The following is a 21,843-nucleotide window of genomic DNA, read 5'->3' on the forward strand; positions in this document are numbered from 1 at the left end:
TTAATTTGCAGCATTTGCAGGATACATAATTTGCTTTTTACCCTCACTAGGGAGTATGGTACAAAGTACATTTTTTTCACAAAAGTAACAGATGTTTAATGTCCTTTTTAACATAGCTACAAACAAGACAAAAAAGCGAACAAGAAAAAAATAAAAAATAAAATGAAATAAACGTATGCAGAAAAGAGATATAAAAAACAGACAATATTTTGTCATTCCTGATACTGTACTTACTTATCTTTGCTTGATTCATCAATTCCCTAAAAGAAAAAAATATATAACGTTTTAATATTTAATGTTTGCTCTGTTAATTCATTGTAGCCATAATCCCATTTTGTAAATAGAGAACCCATTTATATATTATTGCACACCGCAAAGGACAACAACTACTGAAGTACCATCCTACTGATTTAATCATACTGATGTAAATATGATTAATTTGGTAAACATATAGCATATTGTTTTGCTCTGAAAATTGCACCAATTTTGATTTGCCTCAAAGACCTCAATATATCTTTAATCACAACCATAACGGTCCATCTTACCCTACCGCCCTCTATGGAGTAATAAATCAATTACTGTACTACTTTCAAAAAGAAACTATCCTATTCAGTGGCAATTCTAGAACTTAATATTTGGGGGCTAACAAAAGTGGTGGAAAAGTTGATAGACAAAGCACACAACATATGGAGCCCTTTGCAGATCAAAAGTGGTGCACCCCCATAGAACTGCTGATCCTATTGAAGATGAAAACATTTTAACAAAAAAAAAAATTGCAACACAAAAGAATATGATTGTGAAGCGCCTGATACTTTTTATACTTTTTAGTTGGTTGTCCTGCCCCATATTATCAGGTTTTATGGCATTGGTTCTGCTAGCTTTAATGCTTTAACCCTAATCCCTAAGTAATTTATTGTAAGCGATTCTTTAGCTTATTATATATGAGAACAACAAAAATATATTTTATGCTTGCCTGATAAATTAATTTATTTTATGGTGATCAGAGTCCACGAGCCATTACTCTTGGGGATTCCACTCCTGGCTACTAGGAGGTGGCAAATATTCCCAAAATTCCAAGAGCCCTTTAAAAAACCCCACCTCACTGGTAAGCCAGTCTGATGTATAGCCAATCAAGGAGAAGGAGAGGTAAGAAAGGACAAAAGCAATTAAACAAAGGATCAGGAAAAGAGGTGTACAATTAAACTGCTGCCAGAAAAATATATAATTAAAATCTACCACTGTGACATTGTCTACTAGAAAATGCAGGTAAGTCTCTCTCTGCAACAGAGGGTAGCTCTAAAGAGCCCTGAAGATTACATGGAGTTTCAGAACATTTATAGGTACCCTCACCTCCAGAGGAGACCAAACTCCTTGCACTCTCAGAGACCCCAAAACTGCATCCCAACGTGAAAGACTTGCATTTTTTAAGATCACTGTACAATTAGGACAAACAAGAATGCCCCTAGAACAAAGCACTGATGTACTATAATAAATACATTAAAAAAATGGAATGGTCTTGCTTTGATATTCAGATTTTTTTTGAGAAAACAGAGTATGATCCTTGCTTCACTGAAGAAGCTAAAAAGGCCTCATGTGAAACCAAGCAAATGGAATAGCATGTGATACTGCTATCATCAGACCTAATACCCCCATGCAAAAAACTGCATAGAGAAAAAAGAACTGGAAATTAGAAGAAGCTGAAAAGAAGTTATGCTAATCCTGGTATGAGAACTCTTTGGAAAAAAGATTCTCTAACCATGGTCTTGAAGAAACAAGAGTCTGTTGGTATGAGATACTGTTAAATGGAGTCTGGGAAAAGAAAAAAACATAATACCCTGGGCTCTTATTACAGACAAAAAAAAAAATCTGGAAGCAACAGCCAGCCAAAACAGAAGAACAACAAATTGAAAATGTTTGTCCAGGAATACAAATCTTAGAAACTTATAATGATCCCTGTGGATGGGGATATTAAGAGAAGCTTCCATCAAATCTATTGCTTAAAGTTTTAAAATCTAGAACTGGCCTTAAAGTCCACTATTTCTTAGGAACAATAAAAAGGTTGAAATAAAACCCCTGGCCTTGGTCCAGCATTGAAACTGGGACTATTATTCCCATAGATTCCAGATCTGAGACTAACTGAAAGAAGACTTGCTCTTGCCTTTACATGATACTTGAGAACACAAAAAATAACTCATGGATCTAGAACAGATTAAAACCAAACCCCTTTGAGAAAAAAAGGGCAAAAATATGCCCCCAACAGAAGTTCTAGGAGACTGGTTTCTTAGACTGTTTAGATTGGCTTCAATAACAATAATGCTTCCAGGAAAATCTAAAAAGCCCCTGTTTCTGAAAAAATAAGAGGGGGACTTATGGTTCCTAGATTAACAAAAGGAAAAAAACAGACATAAGCGTTGATCTTATTTTAAGAATACCTGTCCTGTCACAGAAGAAATAATAGCATCCCAACCAGGCCCAAACAACATTTTTACCTGAAAAGGAAGGGACAAAAGCTTATGTATTATATATTGCCATGTATAATAAGACATCAGCAACCTTAGCAGGATCTAAACCCCCAACCTCCTGATTGCTAGGCAAGTTTTCTTACCCTGGGCCACAATGAACTGCCGCTACCTCCTGATCAGGACTGCTAATGCCATATTTTTTCCATGAAACATAATAATGTTAATAATAGCGTAACAGGTGAAAGTATTAGCTGACTTGAAGAGTCTTAATAGAATCTAAAACTGTTCACCATCAGATTCATCTTAATACTGCTCAGATAAGCTATCACACCAAAGAGAAGAGGCTGTAGCCACACAAGCAATATTAATTGCTGGCCTAAACAGGAAACTTTTTTGCTTAAAAAACGTCCAATGAAAAGACTCAAACATCCTATCCAGAGTAAAGTAAAAGAAGTACTATCCTCAAGAGGAATAGTAGAATGATAGCCAAAGTAGAAATATCCTTATTTACCCTGGGGATAGTTTCCCAAACCTCTATATCAGAAGCAGATAAAGGAAACACTTTTAAAAATATTAAGACTGGAATAAACGAGATACCAGGTTTGGATTACTCTATAGAGAATATTTCAGAGATAGCACCAGGAACCAGAAAAAAACACTGGTTACTAAGCAGTAGGTTAAAAAAACTAAACCTAATTGCTTAATAGACCCTTCCTCAAGAACCTTAGGATCCTTGTTCAGCTCTAAACAGAAAAAGTATCTTGATCAGAGACCAACCTGATCACCTGAAAATAACTCATCCTCTGAGGACAAATCAGATGAACCAGGGTCTGAAACATGCATCTTAACAGATTTAGGTGTATTTAAATCAGATACGTTAAATAAAGGATTAACAGAAACCAACTCTTACGATTACCTAGAGGAGGCATAGCCGCCATTATTTCAGATATAGTAAAGCGTACAAAATCTTTAAATCATGGAGCAAAATCTGAAGAACAGGCTTGTGTAGAATGATGAGCATATAAAGCAGAAACTGTCAACAATGCAGACAGTGAAGGGGTGCTAATAAAATAGCATATGCACACACAACTAAAGTGTGCCTAAAAACCGACACACACATGTCAAAGTAGCGCACTCATAGGGCCTGCAGAACATACACATGTGTGCAAATAAACTGGCATGCTCAAAACATGCAAGGTGTGAAAAAACAAGCCAATGCGCTCTAAAACTTATGACAGTACACTATAAACAAAAAATTAAGCAAGGACTTCCAGTGAGAGTTGCTCCAAGATGGCCATTGACTTGTTTTGCTCCGTCTTAGTTTTCAGAAACAACATAGCAGTTCTGGGATATTTAAAGTTATCTTTCCTTATGCCGATTTATTTTTTTAGTAGTATGAATTTTTTAATGCAATACTTTGTGATTATAAGGCAAGGTTCTTATTCTTCAATTCTGATAAGTTTTGTTCTATATTGTTGTCATGTTAAGTTTGTTTTTGCTATAAAAATGAGACACAATGTTTTGTATATTCTCCTCATAAGTCTCAAAGCTAGTCTGCCTCCATACTGCATCCTTGACAACAAAATGGCAAATGTTCTACAAATTTCAATTTGCACATGACTATAGTTATGGCTTCACATATGAAATACCTCCTCTTATTGTACACAATGTAAAAGATCTGTACATCGCTTTTACTCTTGAAACTGTTTTTTTTTTCATCCAAGTGATCTACAAATTACCTACTGTAATATACCTTTAAGGACTGATCCCTCCCACCAACAGCCAAACCCTATTTAAACCTCACATTGCCATATTCAAACTGCCTGTTAATTGATGTACTTTGTTTAAGCCTGCTCTGTTAAGAGTTTAGCTTTATATTCATAGTTCTAAAGACCAGGTCTCTGTTTATTTAACCTTTGAATTATTCAGCTTGTTATAACCTTTACTAGGTTATACTCCTAGAGGTTTATTCAAATCAAACCTTTATCACATTCAGCTATTCAGTATTTTTTGCAGCCGCAATATTTAGCTCTGTGTGAGATTCCAGCATCAGCTGTGTATCGGATCATCCTTACCGCAACCGGAAGTAAGTCACACTCTCACCGGCTTCTCACTTCTCCACACGCTGTCGGACAAACAAACCTCCGGATCTTTTCTCACATCAGGTATATTCCTCCCAAGACAAAGGTACTGTGATCGCTTACTTAGAGACTGAAGTGGTAAGATTATATGCCGATAAATCCTCTAAGAACTCGTAAGCACTATTCGTACTAACCTGTGGACTGAACAACCAGTTATTCATATATGCTTCCAAAAGGATGTGAAATGAATGTGTGGGACTTGTAAATATTTTATTCCAGTGAGAGTGTGTGAAGTTTGTTTGCGATACTATTGAAACACCTGTTACAACTTGTTGAAGTGATTATTCCTGCTGAACATTATACCTCTAACCAAGTCATTAAGCAGAAACTTGAGACAGCTATTCTAACACTGCTCATAGGAAACCTGTGTTATAATAAACACACGTTGTTTCTTTTCCAGTGTCATTCATTACTGTATTTGTTACTAATTAGCTCACAGTTTATGATCTTAGTAAATATAACCATTTTGCTGAGACTTAAAACACAAGAGCAACAAAACCAATTTTATATTGGTCAGGAGTATTACAGTATTAACAGGCCAAAATATCTGTTTGTTTACTCTTTAAGCCATGGAACCACAAGAGATTCAGAATGAATTCTCTAACATACATCAAAAGTTGGATTACCTTGCACGTGGCTTAACAGAGGTGCAAACAGAGAATACAGCTTTAAAAGCCTTACTAAAGGAATGTTTAACCCCTAAGGAGCAGGCTACTCCTGAACCTCAAATTCAGCCTCCTACTCCTTTTTCTGGTAAACGATCAGTTTTCAGAGATTTCAAAAATGCATGCAATTTGTTATTTACTTTGAGACCTAGGACTTACCATAGTGAGAGAATAAAAGTTTGCACTACTATATCTTACTTACTAGGGGAACCTAGAACATGGGCCAATAGGCTGTATGAAACAAACGATCCTGTAATGGATTCATTGCAGGATTTTTTCTCTGCTATGTCTATCCTATATGAGGACACTAACACACAGATTAACGCAGAGACCAAACCTGCGAGCTCTTAAACAGGGCAAAAGAACCGTAGAAGAGTTTATCACTGACTTTCAGATGTGGGCTTCAGACTCCAAATGGAATGAGGTCAGCCTCAGAAATCAGTTCAGGCTGGGATTATCTGAGAGCTTAAAAGATGAGCTCTCACGAATAGAAATGCCTGAGACATTATCAGCTCTCATAAAAGTCTGCATTACTCTGGACAGACGTCTAAGAGAGCGCAAGGTAGAAAAATCAGTTTATGAGACACTTTCTAGACGCACTTATCCCTCACTTACATCACAAGAAAAGACTTTATCTAACCCTATACCTATGGAAATAGGAACTATTAGGGGTCCACTTACCTCAGAAGAAAAGATAAGACGAAGATTGTCAAATCTCTGTTTATATTGTGCACATAAGGAGCACTCTGTTAGTGAATGTCCATTACTATCAAAACAAAGAAAGGGTAAGACAGAATCTATAAACAAATATATAACACCTCTAAGACACAACATCTAACTATTCCCCTTTCCTTACAGTGGGATCAAGACAACCTACAGACTGAAGGACTAATAGATTCTGGGGCGACTGGAAATTATATTGACACTGATTATGTAAAAAAGAATAAAATACCCACTGTGTGCAAGACAAACCCAGTTTTTGTGAAGTTAATTGATGGTACATTCATTCAGAATGGACCAATCACTCATCACACCATACCACTTTTAATAACCACATCCAAGGCACACACTGAATATGTAACTTTTGATATTATACCTATAGCACAGCACTCAGTCATCTTAGGTTATACATGGTTAGTTATTCATAATCCTGAAATAGATTGGACACAAAACACAGTAAACCTAAACTCAACCTATTGTACTAAGACTTGTTATCCTCACTGTTCTATAGCTACTATGGAGCAGGTATTCCATGTGTATATCAGGATCTGGCAGACGTATTCGATTTGAAAGAAGCTGAAAATTTGCCTCCACATAGAGCATTTGACTGCCCCATTGACATTATTCCAGGATCACAAATACCTCATGGCAAAATTTATCCAATGAACCAAAATGAGCTCCAACATTTACGTACCTACTTGGATGATAATCTGAGAAAGGGTTTCATTACTCATTCAACCTCTCCAGCAGCGGCTGGGATATTCTTTGTAAAAAACAAAGATGGAACTTTACGTCCAATTATCGACTACAGAGCTCTAAATAAGATCACAGTAAAGAACAGATATCCACTCCCTTTAATCCCTGAGTTACTAGAAAGACTTACTGGGGCCACTGTATTTTCAAAACTGGATTTAAAAGGAGCTTATAATCTAATCCGTATCAAGAAGGGTGATGAGTGGAAGACTGCTTTCCGCACCAGATACGGATTGTTCCAATATAACGTTATGCCCTTCGGATTATGCAATGCTCCGGCAACCTTCCAGCATTTCATAAATGAGATATTCCACGATCTCACAGATGTTTGCGTCATAATCTATTTGGATGATATCTTAATATATTCAAAAAATATGGCTGAACATGAGAAACACGTTCGTTGGGTTTTAACTAGACTTAGACAAAATAAGTTATACGCTAAGTTAGAAAAATGTATCTTTCATACATCAGAAATAAAATTCCTGGGTTATATTCTAAAACCCAACAAGATTGAGATGGATCAACAAAAGATTCAGGCTATTATAGAATGGCCAAAACCCACTACCACACGCTCACTCCAGAGGTTTCTGGGGTTTGCAAATTTTTACAGGAAATTTATCAAAGGGTTTTCCTCAGTTGTAAAACCACTATCTCAACTAACTAGTAGCAATCATAAATTCTGTTGGACAAAAGAGTCCCAAGAAGCTTTTACTAAGCTAAAAGAGCTTTTCACCTCAGCACCAGTTTTAACTTTACCAGACTACAATCAAGCATTCATATTGGAAGTGGATGCTTCCAATTCTGGGAATTGGAGCAGTGTTGTCACAGCAGAACAGGGACACCAAACTGATTCATCCCATTGCTTTCTATTCAAAGACTTTCTTACCAGCAGAAAGTAATTATTCTATTGGTGACAAAGAGTTTACTAGCTATAAAACGTTCACTAGAATATTGGCGACACCTTTTAGAAGGAACTAAAGAACCCTTTCTGATTTATACCGATCATAAGAACCTAGAATACTTAAGGACTAACAAGACACTTTCTTCCCGTCAAGTAAGATGGGCACTTTTTATGGATCGGTTCAATTTTTTAATAACATACCGACCAGGAAGTGCAAATGCGAAAGCTGACGCTTTATCAAGACAGTTTTGATTCCAGTTTGCCACAACACATCTCAACACCAATTATACCAGAAGAAAAATTTTTGGGAGCACTCACTGGTTTAGAGACTGAAATATTATCAGCTCTGAAAGATGAGACTTCAATACCACCAGAGTGCGTTAAGGATTCAACTACAGGATTATTTTACCATAATGGAAGATTATTCATTCCTGAGTCTCAACGACAACTCATATTGAACAATACCCATGACAATGTATTATCTGGACATACAGGAATCCAAAAGACCATTGAGTTAACTAAAAGGAACTTTTGGTGGCCTCATATGGAAAAGACTATTTCTGACTACGTCATAGGCTGTGATGTCTGTGCCAGAAACAAGGCTGAACATAGAAAACCTATAGGTTACCTGACGTCACTGCCGATTCCTGATAGACCATGGAGTACCATATCCATGGACTTCATTGTTGATTTACCAGATTCACAACATTATAATACAATATTTGTTGTAGTGGATCAATTAACCCAAATTAGCTCACTTCCACACCTTTAAAGGCTCTTCCTAGTGCCTTTATAACAGCAAAAGCATTCATTAGAGCTATTGTTCGCCTACATGGTTTACCATCCACCATTATAACTGACAGGGGTACTCAATTCACCTCCGCTTTCTGGAGATCACTCTGTAAGTCACTCAAGATTGACACACGATACTCCACAGCATTCCACCCACAAACCAATGGGTTAACCGAACGATTAAATCAAACATTAGAACAGTACCTCAGGTGTTATATTACGCATTTACAAGATGATTGGGTAACATACCTCCCTTTGGCAGAATTTTCATACAATAACTCTATTTCCTCTTCAACAAAGATGTCCCCATTTTTTGCCACATATGGTTATCACCCCACATCAATCACTCTTTCAAATACTCCAGCCAATTCTCCAGGTGCTACAACTTATCTCAATACCTTACAAGATCGATTAGAACAAATAAAGGCACACCTCGTTCAAGCTAAAGACAGACAAAAACATTATTATGACCAAAGACACAGACCCTCACCAGACTATAAGTTAGGTGATCAGGTACTTCTTTCTACTAAATATCTAAGGTTACAGATACCAAGTAAAAAATTAGCTAATCAGTATATAGGACCTTTTTCAATTGACAAAATCATCAATCTTAATGCAGTGAGATTAAAGCTACCACAACATTACAAAATACATAATACATTTCATGTCTCATTATTAAAACCGTATACTTCAGACCGAAACAGATTAGATTTGACAGTTCCTCCTCCCATACTCCTAAACAATCAAGAAGAGTTTGAGGTAGAAAGAATCCTAGATTCTCGCATTAGGAGAAGGAGATTGGAATATCTGATCCAATGGAAGGGTTATGGACCAGAAGAGAATTCTTGGCAACATCACTCGGAGATTAACGCTCCAAGACTCCTTAGGCGTTTTCATCTCCGTTACCCATCTAAACCTCACCCTGAATCACCGGGGGTGATTCCTTAACGGGGGGGAGATGTAATATACCTTTAAGGACTGATCCCTCCCACCAACAGCCAAACCCTATTTAAACCTCACATTGCCATATTCAAACTGCCTGTTAATTGATGTACTTTGTTTAAGCCTGCTCTGTTAAGAGTTTAGCTTTATATTCATAGTTCTAAAGACCAGGTCTCTGTTTATTTAACCTTTGAATTATTCAGCTTGTTATAACCTTTACTAGGTTATACTCCTAGAGGTTTATTCAAATCAAACCTTTATCACATTCAGCTATTCAGTATTTTTTGCAGCCGCAATATTTAGCTCTGTGTGAGATTCCAGCATCAGCTGTGTATCGGATCATCCTTACCGCAACCGGAAGTAAGTCACACTCTCACCGGCTTCTCACTTCTCCACACGCTGTGGGACAAACAAACCTCCGGATCTTTTCTCATCAGGTATATTCCTCCCAAGACAAAGGTACTGTGATCGCTTACTTAGAGACTGAAGTGGTAAGATTATATGCCGATAAATCCTCTAAGAACTCGTAAGCACTATTCGTACTAACCTGTGACTGAACAACCAGTTATTCATATATGCTTCCAAAAGGATGTGAATGAATGTGTGGGACTTGTAAATATTTTATTCCAGTGAGAGTGTGTGAAGTTTGTTTGCGATACTATTGAAACACCTGTTACAACTTGTTGAAGTGATTATTCCTGCTGAACATTATACCTCTAACCAAGTCATTAAGCAGAAACTTGAGACAGCTATTCTAACACTGCTCATAGGAAACCTGTGTTATAATAAACACACGTTGTTTCTTTTCCAGTGTCATTCATTACTGTATTTGTTACTAATTAGCTCACAGTTTATGATCTTAGTAAATATAACCATTTTGCTGAGACTTAAAACACAAGAGCAACAAAACCAATTTTATATTGGTCAGGAGTATTACACCTACTGTATGTGCATCATAGATGTTTATGGGGAAGTGATGGAAAACATTCATATTTAGGGTAATTTCAGGTTATCTTTCTTTTTGTATTCAGAGTTTTTGTTGTCTAAATGTTTCCTTTTGCTGTCTTATTCCATGTTTTTTGTGGTTATAAGGCAAAGTTTTTATTCCCCAATTCTGATAGCTTATGTTCTATTTGGTTATTACGTTGTTTGTTTTTCATTACAAAATGAGACAAAGTTTTATTTTCTCCTTATAAGTCTCAAAAGCATTTTTCTAGCGCAGGGTCCGTCTCCATCTTTTTCATATTGTATCTTTGGATAATGTACTACTAGTTTCAGTTTGCATATAGTTATGGTTCAACATATGAAAGAAATGTTGTTATTGTACACAATGCACATAATCTGTACATCCCTTTTACTCTTGAAACTTTTTTATTCAATTGATTTGCAAATCACATCTGCGCAACATGGATGTTTATGGGGGGAAAATATTGTAAACGGTCTCTCAATAAAAATAATAATACTAAAAAAATAATACAGCAAGAAGCCATTTGCTAACCGACACTAACAAGCTCAAATAACCGATGCACGCTACAAAAAAGATAAAACATAGGGATAATATAAAATATTATGGTTCTGCAGCCCAATTCCAATATATAATATATATAATAAAAAATGTCTGTCACAATAGTCCCCTGGCTATGATGTGCAACACTGAGTGTACTACTAGTAGCCAATAAGCTATGTAAGTGCCCATATTATTAAACTTCATACTTAACTAAAAAGCACCCACACTACAGGATTTAGCATCTGCAGACAAATACTTCTTCCAGTAGATAGCCAATCCAGTACTGTACATGCGACAGCAGAGGATCTCCTGCGGAGGCAAAATAAGACTGGTTTATTAGTGAGGTAGAAGGGTTTTTAAGGAATCTTGGCATTTTAGGAATCTTAGACTCCCCCTAGTGGCCAGGAGTGGAATTTCCAGAAGTAATGGCACTTGGACTCTCACCATCTTTATGAAAGAAAAAGTGGTTTATTTCAGGAAGATTATAGCTATGCATTAAAAAAAAGACTTACAGTAAATGTGGAAGGAAGATTTAATCAATGCCTAGGATATACATAAGACATACTTCCTAAAATTTCCCAAAGGCTCTCTGGGATAGAGAGGCTGGTGACTTAATCAGGGGCAGTCAAACCATGGCACACACATCCGGGGCAGAGTTTGGCAAGAAGAAGGTAGAACTGGGCATACCTAGAAACTTTTATATGGTGGTGCTATAAATATAACTGTATTTGTATCTTTAAAAATTGATAATTGAATATATAGTATGTTAAAGCTATGTCTTTGGGGAAACAGAGCTAATTTAATATACTACACGTTAAAGCTCATTCAAAATAATTCAGTTTGTTTTAGGATTTATGTCTCAAGTAATAAATTTACATCATGCTCATGATACATTGTACTATCTATAAGAGGACTAAAGCAGAAAGCAAGCAACATGATCCATTTTAATATGGACAATGTTTGCACTTTTAGTGGAATTTTCTAACTAATTAAAGCTAATTTATAATGGATAGACTTCCCAGGACTTTGCGGTTTGGGCTGGTACATCACAGCAGTATATTTAAGCTAATATTACCCAGAACACCTTTCTAACATAGCGCTTTCCTGCTGTATATCAGTGGCCTGCCCATTTTTAAGCACATAAAGGTTTTGATAAGCAGCCAACAGAGAAAGCACAATAAAGATTTGGCAGCAACAGAGATGTGAGCTGAGAGTTGTTTGCCCTTGGCATGTCTCATTAGTCAGGTCCCACAGGGGGCCTTCTGACAAAGTATCTAATTAGGTGATTGTGAGACAGAAGCTGCGTGTCCCTGTGTTGTCTGCACCTAACCTCACAGGGAGACCTTTCTCTCATGCTAAGTCCTTGGGAAACTGAACATTAATAGGACAATCTCAGTGACACAACAGCTGGCACCTCACCCATAGAATGCTCTTTTATAAGCTCTGAAAAAGATCATCACACATAGGCAATGCCTGTTGCATGTATATACATATAATAACAAGCTTAGTTTTCATATCTATTTTGTCTTGGTTATTCATAAGGATGAACATCATGGATCATTCTTTGTTTGTCTTGTATGTACTCAAACTGCAGTACTGATTTAAATTAGCAAATGCATTAATTACAATAATACTTTTGTATTTATATTATACCTTAACATGTTTTATTGATTTTCCCATTATATACATAATAATCACATAAAGTCATCAACCGGGTCCAACCTCATTCATATACTTCAGTTTTCCTCTATACTAGTCACGTCTCCTACACTGGGCAGATAGTCACTCAAAATCAAATTCAGTGCTCAGATGGGAAATACCTAAAATGGCAGCAGGTTAAGAAAGTGGACTGCAAAAAATAAAAATAAAATAAAAAGCTTTATTTTAATATAATTAAAATCTGCCAACCCCAGATAAAAGTCTTTTGAAATGTGTGTACAGCTGGTGCAGTCTGAAGATTGGAAGATTTTAATTCTGCTGAAATCAAGAGTGTTGTTTACTTGGCACTTTATCTCAAATTGCTGACATTTTGTAGATATTTCTTATCCAAGAACTGAATTTGATTTTGGGTTGTGAAAAGGGAAAGCAAAAAAAAGATTTACAAGTCAATTAGATAATAAGCTTTACATATAGGAGTTTTGATTAAGTTAGAGAGTGTTAGTAAAATGTAGTTTGTGTTGTGTTTTATATTACGCTGCACTCTACACCATTCCATTGTAAATTAGTATTTAAGTCATCTTACCCATAATTTCTAACCAGATCCCGATAAACTAAATGCTGTTGACTAGTTTTTGCTTGACCATTATAAGAACTAGTTCACCAAATAAAATATACCACATCAATCTCTGATTTCATTCAAGGAGCACACATATTTGCTCTAGGATATTTAATAATCAAAGACACCTTCATTAATACCACAAGGGAAGTCAAATTGTTGAGTAATTTAGAAAAATCTATCTAAACTATCTATCATTAATTTTGTTTGTATTGGCCAGTGGACCAACTTCTGAAATGAAAACTTAATATTGCCAGAGTACTAAACACTTTCATTATATAGAGGATGCAAATGAAGCAATGACTATGATTTTTTTAATTTTACCTTTTATTTTGCTCGGTAACTTTATGAGACGTTTTTATTTTAAGACAGTTCCCAATTTCATACGCTCAAAGATTTAAGATTATTTCCATACCCTTCAGTATGAAGGTACTATTCACAACAACAAGACTGATCTCTTACAAATATCAACAATTTTCAATAAATTTGAGGTAATCAAAGAAAATTAAGTTCTTAAATGTCCATGTAGGACATAAAGCCTGAGAGTATTTTCTGATGGTCATAATTGTGCAAAAAAACATAATTTAGGCTTACCAGATAAATTCCTTTCCTTCCTGGCACGACTTCATTCCTTACTGTTGGGAAATACACCACCTGGCCACCAGGAGGAGGCAAAGACATACCAGCCAAAGGCTTAAATATCCCTCCCACTTCCCCTATCCCCCAGTCATTCTGCCGAAGGGAACAAGGAAAAATTAGGAGAAACATCAGGGTATAAAAGATGCCAGAAGAAAAAATATAAAAAGGGAGCCGCCCATCAAAAAAATAAATTACGGGCGGGGTCGTGGACTCTCCCTGCCAGGAAGGAAAGGAATTTATCTGGTAAGAATTATGTTTTCCTTCCATAAGGCAGGTAGAGTCCACTACTTAATTCCTTACTGTTGGGAAAACTATACCCAAGTTCCAGAGGGCACTAAATGAATAACGGCAGGGAACAGAAAAAATATGCGGATCCTATTCTGAGGGCACCACAGCCTGCAAAACCTTTCTCCCGAAAGCTGCTGCGGCCGAAGCAAACACATCAAACTTGTAAAATTTGGAAAAAAAAGTGTGTAAGGTGGACCAGGTAGCCGCCTTACAAATCTGATCCATTGAGGCTTCGTTCTTAAAAGCCCAGGAGGAAGTCACTGCTCTAGTAGAATGAGCCGTTATCCTCTCAGGAGGCTGTCATCCTGCTGTCTCATAAGCTAAGCAGATGCACTCCTAAACCAGAAAGATAGAGAAGTAGTAGTAGCCTTCTGCCCCTTACGCTTCCCCACATAGATGACAAACAAAGAGGAAGATTGTCTGAATTCCTTAGTAGCCTGAAGATAGAACTTCAAGGCACGAACTACATCTAGATTCTGAAGCAAACATTCCTTCACTGAAGAAGGATTAGGACACAAGGAATGAACAACAATTTCTTGATTAATGTTACGATCCAACACCACCTTAGGGAGGAACCCTAGTTTAGTGTGTAAAACCTCCTTATCAGCATGAAAAAACAAATAAGGGGGATCACATTGCAAAGCAGAAATCTCAAAAACTCTGCACACAGAGGCAATAGCCAACAACAGGAAAATACATTTCCAAGATAACAATTTAATGTCAACAGAATGCATAGGCTCCAAAAGCCTGCTCCAAAACACTAAGAACAAGATTGAGGCTCCAAGGTGGAGCTTCAGAGAACTGGCAGATAGGCCCTTCTCCAGTCCATCCTGGAGAAAAGATAAAATTCTGGCAACCATAACCTTATGCCAGGAAAAGCCACACTCTTCACACCAGTACAAGTAAGTCCTCCACACCTTATGGTAGATACGACGAGTAACTGGCTTACGAGCTTGAACCAGAGTGCCGATAACACTCTCAGAGAACCCCCTTTTGGCTAAGACTAAGCGTTCCATCTCCACGCAGTCAGCCTCAGAGAATCTAGATTTTGATGAACGAAGGGACCCTGTATCAGCAGATCTCTGCGACAAGGTAACCTCCATTGAGGAGAGAAGGACATCCCCGCCAGATCCGCAAACCACTTCCTCTGCGGCCACGACGGAGCAATCAGTATCACTAATGCTCGCTCCTGCTTGATGCGAGCCACCACACGAGGGAGAAGCGGTAAAGGAGGAAATAGATATATGAGTCTGAACCTCCATGGGCATCTATCAGTTCCGTCTGAGAATCCCTCGACCTCGACCCGTACCTGGGTAGCTTGGTATTGAGGCGGGATGTCATGAGATATATCTCCGGCATCCCGCACTCGCTGCATATCTCTGCAAACATCTCGGGGTGGAGAAACCATTCCACCGGGTGAAAGGATTGCCTGCTGAGGAAGTCCGCTTCCCAGTTGTCCACACCCGGAATGTGGATCGCTGACAGCGTACATCTGTGAGTCTCCGCCCACTCTAGTAGCTGAGATATTTCTATCATCGCCAAGGAACTTCTCGTTCCCCCCTGATGGTTGATGTAGGCAACCCAAGGTTATATTGTCTGATTGGAATCTGACTGGGATGAACCCAGAAGGGGACAAAGCCTTCAAGGCATTGAAGATTGCTCGGAGTTCCAAAATATTGATCTGAAAGGGAGGACTCCTGAGTCCACAGACCTTGTGCCTTCTTGGCACCCCAAACGGCTCCCCAAGAAAGGCTTGCGTCTGTAGTCACAATCTCGGCTAGAAGAGCCCCCAGAACCTTTGTAAATATCCGTGGAGCAGTAGCTAGGCCAAACGGAAGGGCTATGAACTGGAAGTGCTGATCCAGAAAAGCAAACCTCAGGAACTGAAAATGTTCCCTGTGAATGGGGACGTGAAGGTATGCATCCTTCAGGTCTATCGTGGTCATAAACTGACCTTCCTGAACTAGAGGCAGGATTGACCGTATTGTTTCCATCTTGAAAGAAGGAACACTCAGAAACGTGTTTAACCAATAGTGATGAAAGGCAAAGAATGACTGGGGGATAGGGGAAGTGGGAGGGATATTAGAGCCTTTGGCTGGGGTGTCTTTGCGTCCTCCTGGTGGCCAGGTGTTGTATTTCCCAACAGTAAGGAATGAAGTTGTGGACTCTCCCTGCCTTATGGAAGTAAATATATTTTCATTTTATAACCCATAGCTTCCAATGGGTGGATATAGAACTGAGAGATATTCAGAGAATGTTTCCTACAATTGAATTGGGTAAAAAAGCAACACAAATCATACAAAACAGGAATCCATAGGAGTTTTGCAAATCTACACAAAGGCAAAAACTTGATGACTGTGAGTCTAAACAATTAATGAAGCATTTAACCAGTAAAGTGTAGTAAACATTCTAATAAATCCTCCAAAGTTATTTACAAAGGTAAAACAGAAAGACAAACTAATTTCATATCTTCATAACTCTTGGCTCAGGCCTACAAGATGAGTTTGTATTTCTGTTTTGACTTTGTAAATAGCTTTAGATGGTTTATAATTGCATTTTATTTTACTGTAATTTACATTCATAATGTTGAGCCCATTATAATTGTTCCTGTTTACTGGAGTACACAAAAACATACACCTAGATTTAGAGTTTTGCGGCCCAAGGGGTGCGTTAGCTACGTGTCTTTTTTTTCTAGCGCTGCTTCTAAACAACGCTGGTATTTAGAGTTCTCTGAAGGGCTGCGTTAGGCTTCAAAAAGGGAGCGTACAGGCATATTTACCGCCACTTCAACCCTCCATACCAGCGTTGCTTACGGTAGCGGCTAGCTGGAAAAACGTGCTCGTGCACGATTCCCCCATAGGAAACAATGGGACAGTTTGGGCTGAAAAAAAACCTAACACCTGCAAAAAAGCAGCGTTCAGCTCCTAACGCAGCCCCATTGTTTCCTATGGGGAAACATTTTCTAAGTCTGCACCTAACACCCTAACATGAACCCCGAGTCTAAACACCCCTAACCTTACACTTATTAACCCCTAATATGCCACCCCCGCTATCGCTGACACCTGCATTATATTATTAACCCCTAATCTGCCGCTCCGTACACAGCCGCAACCTACTTTATACCTATGTACCCCTAATCTGCTGTCCCTAACATTGCCGACACCTACATAATATTTATTAACCCCTAATCTGCCCCCCCCCCCAACGTCGCGGCTACCTTACCTACACTTATTAACCCCTAATCTGCCGACCGGACCTTGCTGCTACTCTAATAAATGTATTAACCCCTAAAGCTAAGTCTAACCCTAACCCTAACACCCCCCCTAAGTTAAATATAATTTTAATCTAACGAAATAAATTAAATATTATTAACTAAAGTCTTCCTATTTAAAGCTAAATACTTACCTGTAAAATATTATTATTATTATCGGTTATTTGTAGAGCGCCAACAGATTCCGCAGCGCTAAAATAAACCCTAATATAGCTACAATATAACGAATAATTATATTGTAGCTATTTTAGGATTTATATTTATTTTACAGGCAACTTTGTATTTATTTTAACTAGGTACAATAGCTATTAAATAGTTATTTACTATTTAATAGCTACCTATTTAAAATAATTACAAAATTACCTGTAAAATAAATCCTAACCTAAGTTACAATTAAACCTAACACTACACTATCAATAAATACATTAAATCAATTAACTACAAGTACCTACAATTACCTACAATTAAATAAACTAAACTACAAAAAAACAAACACTAAATTACAAAAAATAAAAAAAGATTACAAGAATTTTAAGCTAATTACACCTACTCTAAGCCCCCTAATAAAATAACAAATCCCCCAAAATAAAAAAAATTCCCTACCCTAATCTAAATTAAAAAAGTTAACAGCTCTATTACCAGCCCTTAAAAGGGCTTTTTGCGGGGCATGCCCCAAAGAAATCAGCTCTTTTGCCTGTAAAAAAACCCACAATACCACCCCCCAACATTACAACCCACCACCCACATACCCCTACTCTAACCCAAACCCCGCTTAAATAAACCTAACACTACCCCCCTGAAGATCTCCCTACCTTGAGTCGTGTTCACCCAGCCGGGCACCGATGGACCAAAAGAGGACATCCGGAGCGGCAGAAGTCTTCATCCTATCCGGGCAGAAGAGGACATCCGGAGCGGTAGACATCTTCATCCAAGCGGCATCTTCTATCTTCATCCATCCGGAGCGGAGCCATCTTCTTCCAGCCGACGCGGATCCATCCTTCTTCCACAACGCCTACTCGTCGAATGAAGGTTCCTTTAAATGATGTCATCCAAGATGGCATCCCTCGAATTCCGATTGGCTGATAGGATTCTATCAGCCAATCGGAATTAAGGTAAGAAAAATCTGATTGGCTGATTGAATCAGCCAATCAGATTCAAGTTCAATCGGATTGGCTGATCCAATCAGCCAATCAGATTGAGCTTGCATTCTATTGACTGATCGGAACAGCCAATAGAATGCGAGCTCAATCTGATTGGTTGATTGGATCAGCCAATCTGATTGAACTTGAATCTGATTGGCTGATTCAATCAGCCAATCAAATTTTTCCTACCTTAATTCCGATTGGCTGATAGAATCCTATCAGCCAATCGGAATTTGAGGGACGCCATCTTGGATGACGTCATTTTAAGGAACCTTCATTCGGCGAGTAGGCGTCGTGGAAGAAGGATGGATCCGCGTCAGCTGGGAGAAGATGGCTCCGCTCCGAATGGATGAAGATAGAAGATGCCGCTTGGATGAAGATGTCTACCGGTCCGGATGTCCTCTTCTGCCCGGATAGGATGAAGACTCTTTTGGTCCATCGGTGCCCGGCTGGGTGAACACGACTCAAGGTAGGGAGATCTTCAGGGGGGGAGTGTTAGGTTTATTTAAGGGGGGTTTGGGTTAGAGTAGGGGTATGTGGGTGGTGGGTTGTAATGTTGGGGGGTGGTATTGTGTTTTTTTTACAGGCAAAAGAGCTGATTTCTTTGGGGCATGCCCCACAAAAAGCCCTTTTAAGGGCTGGTAATAGAGCTGTTAACTTTTTAATTTAGATTAGGGTAGGGAATTTTTTTTATTTTGGAGGGATTTGTTATTTTATTAGGGGGCTTAGAGTAGGTGTAATTAGCTTAAAATTCTTTTTTTATTTTTTATAATTTAGTGGGTTTTTTTTGTAATTTAGTTTAGTTTATTTAATTGTAGGTAATTGTAGGTACTTGTAGTTAATTGATTTAATTTTTTTATTGATAGTGTAGTGTTAGGTTTAATTGTAACTTAGGTTAGCATTTATTTTACAGGTAATTTTGTAATTATTTTAACTAGGTAGCTATTAAATAGTAAATAACTATTTAATAGCTATTGTACCTAGTTAAAATAAATACAAAGTTGCCTGTAAAATAAATATAAATCCTAAAATAGCTACAATATAATTATTCGTTATATTGTAGCTATATTAGGGTTTATTCTACAGGTAAGTATTTAGCTTTAAATAGGAAGACTTTAGTTAATAATATTTAATTTATTTGTTAGGGTGTTAGGGTTAGACTTAGCTTTAGGGGTTAATACATTTATTAGAGTAGCGGCGAGGTCCGGTCGGCAGATTAGGGGTTAATAAGGGTAGGTAAGGTAGCGGCAACGTTGGGGGGGCAGATTAGGGGTTAATAAATATTATGTAGGTGTCAGCGATGTTAGGGACAGCAGATTAGGGGTTCATAGGGATAATGTAGGTGGCGGCGGTGTGCGGTCGGCAGATTAGGGGTTAAAAATATTTATTATAGTGGCGGCAATGTGGGGGGACCTCGGTTTAGGGGTACATAGGTAGTTTATGGTTGTTAGTGTACTTTAGAGCACAGTAGTTAAGAGCTTTATAAACCGGCGTTAGCCCATAAAGCTCTTAACGACTGACTTTTCTCTGTGGCTGGAGTCTTGTCGGTAGAGGCTCTACCGCTCACTTCAGCCAAGACTCTAAATACCGGCGTTAGGAAGATCCCATTGAAAAGATAGGATACGAAATTGGCGTAAGGGGATCTGCGGTATGTAAAAGTCGCAGCTGGAAAGTGAGCGTTAGACCCTTTCCTGGCTGACTCTAAATACCAGCGGGCGGCCAAAAGCAGCGTTAGGAGCCCTTAACGCTGCTTTTGACGGCTACCGCAGAACTCTAAATCTAGGCGATAGTGTAAATTGTGGTATGGAAAGTCACCCCAGCAGAATGTTTGTGCAGTAAAATTGTATCCATTGTTATTAGATGTGACAACAGTCTAATTGAGGTTAAATATCCTACCATTCTCTATATCCTGCATTCTCTATATTGGCTTTAAAACATATTTTTAAAGGGAACACATCCATCACTCTATCCAGCATTATCAAAGTAATAATCAGGAAGAACAACAGTCCTTTATGGAAAATTTCAGCCATAGAAGCAGTAGCCTTCTTTACAGTCAATATTACACAATGCTGTTACAGAGTGCTATTTTTCTTTACAATTAATACTTCATAAGGTTGCTATGGAGCTGTAATCTTCCCTAAAGCTAATCCTACACAATGCTGCTAAGTATCAGTAACATTCTCTGTAGACAATATTGTAAAATGTTGCTATAGTGTTATAATCTTCTCTACAGGTAATACAACACAATGCTGCTCCGGATATGCAATGTTCTTTGCAATAACAGGCATACAATAGTACAACTGTGGTACAACCGAGTTCTCCTCTGCAATATATACTACACAGTGCTGGTATGGGGAATTTATACTCTATGTAACCAGATTTGCTGGTAAAACCTGTTTGTTTTTGCACCAAATACAGACCAACGTTAGGAAGGGGAAGAGTTAAAGACAAGCTCTGGGGTCTCTTACATTCACAGGGGAAGGTTGGCGTGCTAATGCTTTATGCATTCTCTTACGGTCTAGCAGGTGGTTATGCAATTGGAGTATTCACCAAAATAGCACTGTTTCCAGTGTTGCAATAAAGTTGTGAGATGCAGATCATGCAGATGTCAACGTCAAAGTATCCATGGGTTTTCCAACACAAAACATTTTAGCTATAAAACCTTGACACAGTGCCAAAATGTAGGTAACAACATTTTGGATTGGTTCTATGTATGATTTTCACACTAACATTTCAATAATAAAAAGCAGGCAACATGTGACCTGTGTTCCACATGGCTTTAGCATAAAAAGATGGCCCTAATGCTGCCAGTGCCCCCATTCCATCAGAAGATGAGCCATGAGGGCAGGAAAAAAAAAAGGACAGCTTAAGCAACAAAAAAAGAAGGAAAACACAAACAACATATAATCAGGAGGCAGGTACATATATAACATCTATTTAGTCTTTAAGAACTAAATTAGAGAATATTTTCTTTTAGAAAAAAAGTCCAAAAAGTCCACTATTAAATAAAAACCAATGCTTTATTACAAAAATAAAAAAAACAGGAACAAAATACCTTTTGATCTAAAACACACAATCAGATTAACGTGGAGAGATAAAATTGGTTCGTAGGAGTAATAGGAGTAATAGGAGTATTGTCGGCCTCGTTTGCATCCCATTAGTTATTAATACTAGATCTGCTACAGTAGTATAAATCCAGACTTTATATAAACTTTTACACGTTTTTCAGCTATTGTATGGATGTGGATATTGTTTCTGCCCATCCATGCTGAATGTGGCTTTCCTTTCAGTTTCTCTAATTACAAGCACTAGTTCCCTCTCTCCTATTTACCAGGACTCAGCACA

The 21,843-nt window shown here is 37.9% G+C and overlaps 1 protein-coding gene across 4 annotated transcripts in view; it reads right to left on the reverse strand.

Moving 5' to 3' along the window:
- The window catches only part of ADCY6 (adenylate cyclase 6), a 591,281-nt gene that overhangs the window by 144,198 nt on the left and 425,240 nt on the right, over nt 1-21,843 (reverse strand). For all 4 annotated transcript variants that reach the window (XM_053708058.1, XM_053708057.1, XM_053708056.1 and 1 more), the window contains exon 11: nt 235-260. In XM_053708058.1, the coding sequence (XP_053564033.1) occupies nt 235-260 (26 nt within the window). The remainder of the gene's footprint in view (nt 1-234; nt 261-21,843) is intronic.

Source organism: Bombina bombina, chromosome 3, assembly GCF_027579735.1.
Source record: "Bombina bombina isolate aBomBom1 chromosome 3, aBomBom1.pri, whole genome shotgun sequence".
NCBI lineage: Eukaryota > Metazoa > Chordata > Amphibia > Anura > Bombinatoridae > Bombina > Bombina bombina.